Source organism: Alosa pseudoharengus, unplaced genomic scaffold, assembly GCF_046254945.1.
Source record: "Alosa pseudoharengus isolate Yale_2024_CS ecotype anadromous, Long Island Sound unplaced genomic scaffold, YU_APseudo_1.1 YU_APseudo_1.1_scf_11, whole genome shotgun sequence".
Taxonomy (NCBI): domain Eukaryota; kingdom Metazoa; phylum Chordata; class Actinopteri; order Clupeiformes; family Clupeidae; genus Alosa; species Alosa pseudoharengus.
Window position 1 is genome coordinate 10,334,865 of NW_027468576.1, and position 12,752 is coordinate 10,347,616.

The 12,752-nt window shown below is 43.2% G+C and overlaps 1 protein-coding gene across 2 annotated transcripts in view; it reads right to left on the bottom strand.

Annotated features, from left to right (window-relative positions):
• Positions 1-2,249: 2,249 nt before the first annotated feature.
• fam20b (FAM20B glycosaminoglycan xylosylkinase) overlaps positions 2,250-12,752 on the bottom strand; it is a 37,689-nt gene continuing 27,186 nt past the window's right edge. For both annotated transcript variants that reach the window (XM_076277970.1, XM_076277969.1), the window contains one exon: positions 2,250-3,653. In XM_076277970.1, coding sequence (XP_076134085.1) covers positions 3,422-3,653 — 232 coding nt within the window. In that variant the 3' untranslated portion in view covers positions 2,250-3,421. The remainder of the gene's footprint in view (positions 3,654-12,752) is intronic.

A 12,752-nucleotide genomic window follows, 5' to 3' on the forward strand; every position in this document is an offset into this window, starting at 1 on the left:
GATCAACACTCTCAACAAGTGTCACATCAAAACATAGCTGATTTTGTAGGGCTGAAACAGGGCTGAGTATTGCCACCGTCTCCGCCAGCCAGCCCCCCCCACCTAATCACCCCTGCCCGTCCCACCCCGTTCTGCCCCGCCCCGCTCTTGCACGCACGCACGCATTAGAATGAACTGGATGGAACATGTTGTCACCAGTTTCACATCAAAAAATAAAAGATCGATAAAACACAAGCAACTACAGATCAAAATGCAATATTGCTAATTGCAGCACTCCCTACAGGTCAAAGGTCACCAAAGTTTTTGAGCGTCCTCCTAATGGGGTCATGAATCTATGTAGTAAGTTTGGCTATGATACATCAAAGGGTTGCTGAGATATGAGCTCACTTCCTGTTTGGCGGCTTCGCCGCAAATTTCGATTGGCTGTTACAGCCGAATGCTGCTGTCAATTGTTCCAAAAAGCAAGGCACTGATAAAGCATGGTCTGAAGATGGTCTCCGCCAATTTTGGTGAGGATCCGCTGAAATTTGTGACCTGCGAAAACTTTTTGATGTTTTTGATTAAATCCAATATGGCGGCCGAATAAATTACGATGACATCATAAGTTGGCTTGTGTCGGCCTAAGGACCTCCAACAGTATTATCAGACACCACTAGTGCGTTTTAATTCTAAGCACAACAGCAGCTACAGGCCAAAAGGCATGTTTTTTAATTAAAGCGCCCCCTAGAGGTCAAAGGTCACCAAATTTCTTGAGCTTCCCCCTGATGGGGTCCTGAGTCCATATACTAAGTTTGGTTATGATAGATGAATGGGTTGCTGAGATATGAGCTCACTTCCTGTTTGGCGGCTTCGCCGCAAATTTCGATTGGATATTACGGGTGAACGGTTTAAGTTCCGAAGACAAAACACCACAACTTTTGTTAGGCTTGGTCTGAAGATCATGTATGTCAAGTTTGGTGACGATTGGACAAAATTTGTGACCTGTGAAGTTTTAGTTTCACTTTCACTAAAATCCAATATGGCGGAAAATCCATCATGGCGGAAAATGGGAATGACATAGGGTGCGTTGAACTCGGCCTGGTCCAAGGATTCCAACGGTACATCATTTTCCAAAATCGGGCCAACGGGTCAGAAGTTACATGCGTGAACGCATGTCCAACTTTGGCCTGTTGGTGGCGCTAGAGCGCTCGGGGTGCGGACTTTAAACTTGGTGAAATTAATCATGAGATTTAGCCTAATTAGTGTGCCAAATTTCACAACTTTTCACCAGACGGTTCTATGGGCTGCCATAGACTTCAGACTGACCGCATAGAAGCGAAATAGAAGCCTTCAAAGTCACGAAATTGAGTATTTAGTGGGCGGTTTTTCATTTACAGTGGGAACGGAGGCGATCGTCTTCGTTCAGGCTACTCTGGAATACAAACTCGACCAGGAAATGAAATCAGGACACTTGATGGAACCCCAACCAAATGTAACTGGCGAGCAACAATTGCACTGCGTGGCGTCGCCTCGCCTCTGTAAACACATCATGCAGACCACAAGCCATCGGTTCGGGAATGTACACCAGTCTCTGAAACTCACTAACCTCAAAACAAAAAAACGAAGCAAGAGAAGAGTTCAGGCCAGGTATCAAGATGAGTGGTGTCAGGCGTGCCATCAATCATATAGGGTCGCGGTGGTCACAGCGATGGCGGACGCAAAGCAAGCAGCTGAGAAGGGGAAGGGAACCAGTGGGTGACCTCATGCATGCTGTGTCATCGAAAGGAAAGGTGGAAATTCCACAGTTGCTTGTCAAAGGAAGTGAAGGAGAGCCGGACATGTTACTGTAGCTACCACCATTAGCCTACAGCTGAAGGTAGGGGAGAAATAAACGCCTCTTCATAGATTGATTTACAGTGACCGAAAATGACGTTGTCATTCCTCACAGCATACTACATAAGTCAAAAGCACGTGAAACAGACGTAGGCTAGTTGTTGTTAGTGGCAAGTGATACACATGTTTAAAAACACAGGATAAGGGCAACCGCAGACTCGCCTGACATCAGATAAAGACAGGAGGCCCCTCTAGTGGAATAAAATGGAAGTAGATCAAAACACATTTGGCCTTTAGCACGTCATCCACGCATCGTGGTAGGACTTGATACAGGTAACAGAACCAATGCACATTCATTGGGCAAGTGAGTGACCAGGTCAAAGCTGACTCACTTCTGGACCTTTACACCTACACTGTAAATGATACGGAAGCCAAAATAACCAAATAGTAATCAAACAACCGTTTATTGCCTGCCCTTCAAGGCCATCAAAGTTCAACGAATTTCACAGAAATGCAGTCTGCTGGAATAACCCAAAGTGTACTAGTATACACAGGAAGTCACAGCTGTAGTGATGAACAAAGCACAACATAGTATTTAAATATTTTTTTTTATTTGTGAATGATGAAAAGGTCTGACCAGCCCTTATGTCTCTCCAATTGTTCCTTTCCCTCATTCAATATTCCACCCACCCCCTCTCCAAAACATCAGTAGCATAACTCAACTGCCACCCCACCCACTGCGGGAATCCCAATATATACAGCTCAGCATTTACACCTCACAGCTAAATTAGGGATTCTCTTCTTTTAAATATTATAATCCATGTATGGTCCTTTAATAATATAATTAAATCGTTGTCATTGTTATCATCTCTCAACAAGTAGTTTTTTTTGCATATGTACAGTAGTGTGTGGGAGCACGGCCAAAGAGAGAGGATTTCTCTTACTCCTCGGCCATTATTTAGTTGGTGCCACATCCCAGGAGTGTCCTTGAGCTGGGGTCACTGTAGGTCAGAGGTTCAAATTGAACTTTGTTCTGTTTGAGATGTACCTCTTCATGAACACACAAACACATACACACACACACACACACAAATGCGCGCACAGACAGACAGACACACACCACTCTGTTAAACAAATGTCCTGAGTCTCAGTATCATCTTATGGCCATGGGACGAGTCGATTCTTGAGAATCCCACTTAACTAGTGTTTGGCACCTACTTCCGCTTGGTGAGAAAATTTTGAGAGAGAAAGAGCAAGAGAGAGAGAGAGATAACATGGGAAAGACAGTGAGCAGGATTCACAGCAGCACTGTGCTGACACCAGCAGAACTGTGCGGTGTCTGTTTTCACCATCCGATGGGTGGCATGGTTGGTCTCCTAGGTAACAGACACCTAAGGGTGCGAGATCGTCCACTCCGTGTTGGAGTCCTGGGAACTTGCTTCCTGCCCACAGGAAGTCCGCTACTACGAGCCGTCGAGTGTCTATACAGTTGTATGCTGGGCACCAGCGCCGACACGTTCATTCACTCCCTTTGGTCCTAAAAATACCTCACTGCCCCCCTTCGCTCCTCACCCCTCCCCCACATCCGCCCATCTCCTCCTCATCCCCTCTAAGGGTGTGGCAGATTCATGCGATCCTCGATGAGCGTGTTGTCGGGGCCCTGCGTCTCCATGCACTGGCGTACGGTGGCGATGACGGCCCCGAGGCGGCGGTCCAGGGCGGCAAGGTGGGGCTCGGCCAGCACAGGTGCGATGGGGTCGTGCGCTGTGGCCTGGCGCATCGCCGCGCTCAGGGCCCCGCCCTGCAGCAGGTTCAGCCTGTTCCACGTGGACACGCGCACCCTGGGGAGAGAGAAATACACGAGAGAGAGAGAGAGAGAGAGGAAGAGATGGAGAGAGAGAGAGAGCAAGAAAGGGAGGGAGAGAGGTAGTAGAGTAGAGTAGATAGATGTTTCAGATCAAATCACCATTCAGAATAACAACCTTGACACTGAATGTCAACAAATGAATTCCCTCTCCTGTGCTTACTGCAAACCGCACAGGGATTTGGGTCTTCTGCTGACTCCTGCCAAAGGAGCACATTCTGTGGTGGAAGAACGCTGATAGGCACAAAAGGGAGTGCAGGGCAGAATAGGGAACTTTGGGAACTTTCGAATCGCTGCATTAAAGGAACACGCCACCCAATGTCAGTAGTAATATATGTTCTTACCTTAACTTTCACGAGTTGAGTCATACCTCTCCCGTGTCCGTACGTGCACTCAAACGCTCTGGTGCGCGGCTGGACTGTGTTAGCATGTTGCTATGCTAGCGGGCTTTGACGGCAACTAAGCGTAGAAGTAATCAAAAACATCCACGTTTTACCGACTTAAATACAGTTGCACGAGTAGTTGATAGAAATGCTACGGCCACGCAACGTGAAACGTGGCGATTTTCCAAGCGAATAAACCGGAGAACTACAATGTGTGGCGCAATAGCAGTACTTCGACCTAGCGTAGTAGTATTGTTAACACCTAATTGTAGATCCTATCCACCACAGAGTTTAGAATCCATGCTGGATCGACCCTCAGCCTCTCCCTCCCCTCTGAGCGAGAGAGAGGCACACACAGTAGAGATGCGCTGATGGGCTATTATTATATATTTTTTTTTTTTTTTTCGCATGTCCAAATTTCCGTCAATGAGTCCCGGGACACTGAAAGACCGGGGTAGACGAAACTTGGTGGGCATGTAACCCCATATGGATAGCATGGAACCATCGTTTTTCGTTTTGATCTGTAGCCCCCCCGCTGGACTGCACCCCCCGAAAGGAGGGTAGGGCAGACACAGTTTTCTGTGAATATCTCGAGAACCGTAAGGTTTAGGGGGACCATTTTTTTTTTGTAAGTTGATCTCAAGGGGCCATGTCAACCCATTCCATAACCACTAATTTCATGTATAGCGCCACCTAGTTAAACACAAAAAAGTAAAAATGAGGTGTTGTAATCGCAGGTATCTGTGACCTAACATAGTCAAAACTGCACGAAATTGGAAGTGTAGGATCATTATGACACCCTCTGAATGCACGCCAAGTTTCGTGGAATTCCGTTCATGGGGGGCCACACAATAAATTAATTTATGTTACTATACACCAACTGGCCTGTAGGTGGCCGGAGACAGTTTTATGTGAATATCTCGAGAACCGTAGGGCCTAGGAGGTCCACCTTTTTTTTGTATGTTGATCTCAAGGGGCCATGTCAACCCATCCCATTACCACTTATTTCATGTATAGCGCCACCTAGTTAAAAATTAAAAAGCAAAAATGTAGGTGTTTTCATCACAATATCTCTGGCTGACATGGTCAAAACTGGACGAAATTGAAAGTGTAGGATCATTATGACACCCTCCGAATGCATGCCAAGTTTTGTGTACTTTCGTTCATGGGGGGCCTTACAATAAAATAATTTATGTGTACATTTAGTGACGTACACCAACAAGGATTCCCGGGACACTGAAAGACCGGGGTACACAAAACTTGGTGGGCATGTACCCCCACATGGATAGCATGGAACCATCATTTTTCGTTTTGATCTGTAGCCCCCCCGCTGGACTGGACCCCCCGAAAGGAGGGTAGGCCAGACACAGTTCTCTGTGAATATCTTGAGAACTGTAGGGCCTAGGATGACCATTTTTTTTCCGTATATTTGCCTCCAGGGGTCATGTTAACCCATTTCATGTGCACACATGTGCACAAACAGATACACACGCACACACACACATTCATACGTATGAAATATACTCACACAGTAGACATATGTACGCTTCCATGCACAGGCACATACGCAGGCACGCACACACACACACACACACACACACACACACACACACACACACACACACATAACATAAACATAACACAAACAATCAAGAATTTCTCAGAATTATGAACCGGCAAGATGGAGGTGGGGTTGTATAAAATGAATTTTACATGTGAAATCTATGAACTAATCAGTTTTTGGGACTTGTTGTCTAGCAGATACCAGTGAGAATTGAGTGTGGATAATGCAATTTAGTGAGACAGTTAGAATCATATAGGCCTTTCAGCGTGATTTCTTTTTGTGGAAAAAATGTGCTGGACTGGGCGGCGGTCATATTTTGTACCGCTCTGCGGTACGTCTAGTTTCAACCATAACTGCATAGCAAAACTTATCATCCATCAGCCATCCATCAACACCAACGTTTTTTGACCAATTTTCGAAACGGCACCCGCCCACCATCCGCTGGTTGTTTTAATGTAGGGGAGAACTGGTACAATTGTAACAGCGGTACAAATGTAACAGTGTTTTATTCTCAAGATATGGTGTAGCTACGGAAACGTAAACAGACACATATCATGTAATTATGTATAATCTTACAGCCATCCAAATATGAATGGTCTACTATAAATACGACCATAGATATTAAGCAAAAAGGTGCAAAATTCAAGCATCGCGATTTTTTATTTATTTTTAACCGCAACTGTTTGTTTAAGTTTGCTTTGTGAAATTTGAGCGTGTGGACTTCAATCACATGTCATTCATATCTTCAGTCCCTCTGTTTCAAGTTAACATGAGTCCTATTTGATTTATGTAGTCACAGCACATGCAATTAAATGAAAATAAAAACATGACCTGTGCGGGTCAGTTGTAACACCAGTCTCTATGGCAAAATGAACTGATTTTATCGCGAATGCACGAACATTCTCATTGCGAGTTATGGATTATGATTTTTGTGCCGCCATCACCCAATTAAAGTTAACACAGCAACTTGAAATATCACTGTTGGACCAAATGCTTCAGACATGTAAGAAATAAGCAGTTTATCAACTATATTTACTGGTTTTATCAAGTGGATATGGCCAAAATAAGCATATTTAAAGGTTATTGTGAGCTAGCATAACACCGTAATATGGTCTGCAATGGCTAATCAATAATGCAATAAATTAGCTTTAACAGTCATACATTTGGACTTTTTTTCTTGATTTTATATGAAAACAGATGCTCTTTGTTTAACCCAGCACTGTTTTGTGTTAAAATATGTTATAGGATTCACGATTTTAGCACTGTTACATTCGTGACGCTGTTACAACTGTACCGCACTTTTTTTATGGCTGTTAAGTTAAATTATTGACAAACTATAACATCTTTTTTAAATTCTGTTTCAACTTTCATGGAGTAGACATGTACGACTCTGTTCTGGTCAAATTTCACAACTCTCAAGTCTATCGTCTTTGTGTAAATCGAGTTTGAATTGGAAAAATAAAAAAGTGTTACAATTGTGCCGGTTCTCCCCTAGCCTATATGGGTGATGCCCTTGCCCTTGCCTGTTCTCAGGGCTTAATTTGAGCCGGAACACGCCGGAACATGTTCCGGCACCTCCGACATTGGATCCGGAACCTTTTTTCTAAGTCAATATAAAAAATAAATCGCCTAAACGATAAATAAATAATTTACTGTTTTTGTAGTGTTCAATGTTGATATCTATCTTATTAGTCTTTAGAAATAGGGGAAAGACCAAACAGGATACAACAAGCTAATCGAGAATTTGAAAGTGCTTTATCCACAATATTGGTCACAGGAGGGTGACGCGCTGTTCGGGGAGAGAGAAGTTGAGACGCTCTGCCAGCAGTTTTGCATCGATAGCCCGCGGAATGTCATCAGGGCTCACCATCTCCTCCCCATTTGCCTTGTCGGCCCGCCGCTTGCCTGGTTCAACCCCTTTCCTTACGTGAGGTCATGGATTTCTAAAGGACATAGGTGTAGAAAAAGAAGCAGGGTAATGGAGGCCGGGGGTTTGGATGTATAGGCCATTTTGGACAAGTAGGCCTAGACTACGGTAAGAAATCGCGCTTCCACGCTGTATCTAGTTGATCATTGATTACTGGGTGTGGGTGGTCATCATTGCAATATATAGCATACGTTAGTGCCGAGGCTATTAGCCCCGTTGGACTGTTTTGTTGGTTCCCCTGTATCTCCTGTTTTCCCGGTCTGTGTGCGCGCGTGAGTGTTTGTGTCTCCCGCTCCCTCTCTGTGTCATATTATATGTCAGTTCCGATGTGTTTTGATTGGGGGGAGGTGTCCGGGGGGATAGGGGTTCAGATAGGTATTCAGATGTGTCAATCAGAAATTACTAATTATTCCACGCTGTATCTAGTTGATTATTGATTACTGGGTGGTCATCATTGCAATATATAGCATACTATAGCCTATATGTTTTTTTTTACATTTTACACCCATGCAGTGCAGTGTGTTGCAAGTTCTGAAGTTAATAAACATTGCCCTGGTGTACACACCGCGTTGTTTAGTTTTTTTTAGTCAGAGCTATGTACGCAGGTATGTTTGTTGTTGGTCCATAACCTCAAATCCCCGTTTTGAGTCGCCGGATCCACCCCCCCTTTGCGCTCCGGCACCTCCCACTTTACAAATTAAGCACTGCCTGTTCTAGGAAGACTGATCCAATGCAGCAAATATATTAAAAGGCTAAAGTCGTACATTGGCTATGTTGTAGCCTATCCCCAGAATATCAGCAGCAAACTCAGTCTCTGTCTCGCAAAACAGTCTCCAAATAAAACGCACATCGGCCTGTTGCCTTTTCTGCCAGCTTGTGAAAATATATCGTCCAAAATGCTTGATTGCATTGCATTCTCCACATTTTTAGCTACATTTTCATGTACCACATCAGCATTTTTGTTCAGTGAATCTTTTGTAAATTGCTTTACAATTACCGTCGGGCCTATAGGCCTATTGCCTGGCTTGCCTCAGCTTCGGTCACGTCCTTTTACAATTTTATCATTGTAATAAAAAACGCAATTTGCCACATAATTTCAACATGCTCCTGGCCTACTAATTAATGCCTATTGTACTTTATTTTTTGCAAAAAGAAAGAAATCCTTGATAAAATAACAAGTCATTCACATTATAGGCTACTTTACACACTGTTATGTCAGCGTGACTGAAAGCCTGTTCTGAAGACTCCCATTCATTTTGACTGCACGAGCGCGTCTTTTTCAGACAGACAGCGCAATTCATTTTAAAGCAATTTACAAAAGATTCACTGAACAAAAATGCTGATGTGGTACATGAAAATGTAGCTAAACATGTGGAGAATGCAATGCAATCAAGCATTTTGGACGATATATTGTCACAAGCTGGCAGTATAGGCAACAGGCCGATGTGCGTTTTATTTGGAGACTGTTTTGCGAGACAGAGACTGAGTTTGCTGCTGATATTCTGGGGATAGGCTACAACATAGCCAATGTACGACTTTAGCCTTTTAATATATTTGCTGCATTGGATCAGTCTTCCTAGGCAAGGGCTTTCTAGCCTCACGTCAGCAGCGCTGCATCACCCCCTACATTAAAACAACCAGCGGATGGTGGGCGGGTGCCGTTTCGAAGATTGGTCAAAAAACTTTGGTGTTGATGGATGGCTGATGGATGATAAGTTTTGCTATGCAGTTATGGTTGAAATAATAGCCCATCAGCGCATCTCTAGTGTGTGTGCCTCTCTCTCGCTCAGAGGGGAGGGAGAGGCTGAGGGTCGATCCAGCATGGATTCTAAACTCTGTGGTGGATAGGATCGATCTACAATTAGGTGTTAACAATACTACTACGCTAGGTCGAAGTACTCCCAAGTGCTATTGCGCCACACATTGTAGTTCTCCGGTTTATTCGCCTGGAAAATCGCCACGTTTCATGTTGCGTGGCCGTAGCATTTCTATCAACTACTCGTGCAACTGTATTTAAGTCGGTAAAACGTGGATGTTTTTGATTACTTCTACGCTTAGTTGCCGTCAAAGCCCGCTAGCATAGCAACATGCTAACACAGTCCAGCCGCGCACCAGAGCGTTTGAGTGCACGTACGGACACGGGAGAGGTATGACTCAACTCGTGAAAGTTAAGGTAAGAACATATATTACTACTGACATTGGGTGGCGTGTTCCTTTAAGCCAGTGCACGAGGCAAGTCAATACCTCATTACAGCAATAATTAAACTGATCTGAGCAAAGGCTTTCAGCTCTCTCTCTCTCACACACTCACACTCACACACACACACACACACACTTACTTCTTTGAGTCACCAAAGCTAACCAAAAGGAAAATATGAGTGTCGGCAGGTATCTGATCCTGAACAGAACAGAGATCTGAGGTGTTTACTTTCCATACACCTTGTGTTAAAATGAGCCACATAAAAACGGTTAGTCTTCACAAGAGCAGTTTATGAACTGGTGACCTGCGACTCGAAATTGGATTATGTAGTCATTCATAGAGTGTGTGTTCCTTCAGAACTTTCACAAAAGCTATTTTGACATGAAATAGTATTGGGCAAACACAGGTGTTACTAAATACATTAATGAAGTTTCTGTTCAATTTAAGTGTAATCAGAACCTCAATGTAATTAGTACCACCTGGGCCAGCCTGACATTTCATGACTGCTGTGAAAAAGGGCCATCCTGAAGGGAAAAGGGAGCTCACGGAAAGACAGAAACTTCTGTGTGAGTGGATGCATGGCCTACAGTATTCACCTTATTCCACGCCCAAACAGGGGGGCGCCATCTTTGCCTGCATTGTGTCCGAACTTCCCATTGAGCAGTACATCCATTGCGATACATTGAGATAGCAGAGTTCTATTGAGATGACTGGCATCATATGTTATGGGTCATCAAGTTGGGAATGTTTATTTAGGATTTTGGTGGCTAAAAAGACATTTTAGCAGAACACTGACTTAGAAGCGGCTGTTCTGTAATGACTCTTAACATAGTTACCATGGTTACCAAACAGATAAGATAGGATTTGCGAGTTAGGAAGTTTCTGTAATATGCCCCGCAGTAAGTGTTTTGGTTTTAGCATTTTAGACAGTAAATAATAGATAATGCATTGTGATTTGGGTAAAAATAAAGAAAGCACTTCATAAGAACATATCATGACAATTATGTATGGACATACTACGCTGAGGATGGCCAGTCCGTCTTTAAAATATATCTCTATACGATACGGGAGGCCACCGCCGCATATCATCTACTCACTCCGTAGAGGTGAATAGCCTTGGGTGGCGAAGTACAATCTTTGAAGTACCATCTGATCTCCTGATGGCATTTTTCGTTTCCTCCCAAGTTAGCCTCTCCATCCTCTTCTGTCGTGTTATCCCAATTAAGCTAAATAGCTGGAACTAGCCGACCAGAACATTGAGGAATAAGGTGAATAAGGTCTGGGCTACACCTGGTCCGCAACTTAAGCACTCTGTCTGTGTAGCGTAAAAATATACTGCTCAAAAAAATGAAGGGAACACTTCAATCATACAGTGGATCGGTACTCTGACACTGTTTGGTTCTGAGCACAAGTAAAACTTTTGAGGCGAGTGTTTTATTTTGCAAGAACTGTCAGACATTCTGTGAATGTAGTTTGAGAATGGAGAAAAGGGTGGAAGGTTTCAAAAAAGTGTTCCCTTTATTTGAGCAGTGTAGTTTTAGAAGACTTATTTTTCTGAATGTACGCACCACCACCATTATTTTAATTTTGTGTAAAAGGTGAAGCTGTATCACCTGTATATGGGTTACTACAAGCAAAACTCTTTCAAGAGTTTCACCCACATTTGTATACCCCCTTACTCATACCGGACTTTTGCTAAATCACAAGTGAGTGTGATGAAGATATGAAAGCGATATACACACAACCCTGCACATCTCAGGAGACAACTAGAAGCACCTTCTTATCACTGTTCAGGCATGTTTGTTCACCTGCTTTCTCTCGTTAACCATGATGCACGTTTGGTTTATTGGGGGAATTCCCAATACAATAAGATCCATCTTGTATAACAGGGAGGAGCCTAAATCTGACGTAGAATCTAAACTTAGTTCTTACTTGAACAAGCTCTTACCTGACTAGATATTTGTAATAGGATATGGTCTATTTTTATACCATTAAATGTGCTGTTGCATACTTGAGGCAGAACTGGTGAGGAAATAAATGATGACTTTGCCACATCCCTAACCTCAATTTTGATTCTGTCCCAACACACAGCAGCCCTAAGAGATACTGTCAGTCAACAAGTCATCAAAACAAAAACTGGAGATAGCCTTATCCATATAACACCTTTCCCCCTCCTCAAAGTTTCAGCTTTCACTATGATGTTTTTCCAGTTTTTATTTTCAGTTCTCGTAAACACTCTTGCAAGGCATGTTCCATTAGTGTCCGTTCGTTATCTAGTGACCTGTGCCTTGTGTACATCGTGTGTGATAAAAATAACAACCTACTTTGAATGCCTCAAGAAACTGCTTGACCACAATGTTTTTATATTCTGTGTGGAATTTTTGATGTGTTAAACATTTGCATCACACCACTAGCTTGTTGAATGTGCTTGTTTCTGGCAAAAGATTAGGCAAATGTCTCCCACCCCAGATGACGTGAAAAACTGTATTGAAGCTAAATTGAAAAAAATATTACTATAAATAACCCATTCAAATGTTTACATCACTATTTTATAAGCGTATTTGACCATGTAATTTTAGTCTGATCCAGCAGTGGGTGCTCTAAAAGGGTTTGTATGTCCTCATTGCCCTCTTGACCCATCAGTAAATGCATGTTGTGTGTGATGTCTGTATGCTACTGAGACCTTGAATTTCCCCTTGGGGATCAATAAAGTATCTATCTATCTATCTATTAAGCTAATGACATGTTTTGATAAGAAAATGAGAAACAAAAGCAAGCAGAGGAGCTGCCTTGAGCAGACAACGACCCCAAACCATCTAAAAAGCAGTGTGTGGAAGTATTTTGGTTTTTACTCTGGGCGGAAACGTCTGTGCATTCTGAACAAACGTTTTCATCCTCGCACTAGTGTGTTCTTTATAATAATGTGCAAGCATATTTAAAAGACAAAACACAGTGTTTGCAGTTTGTTGTTAAACATAACATTGAATTGCAAGCCTATGATA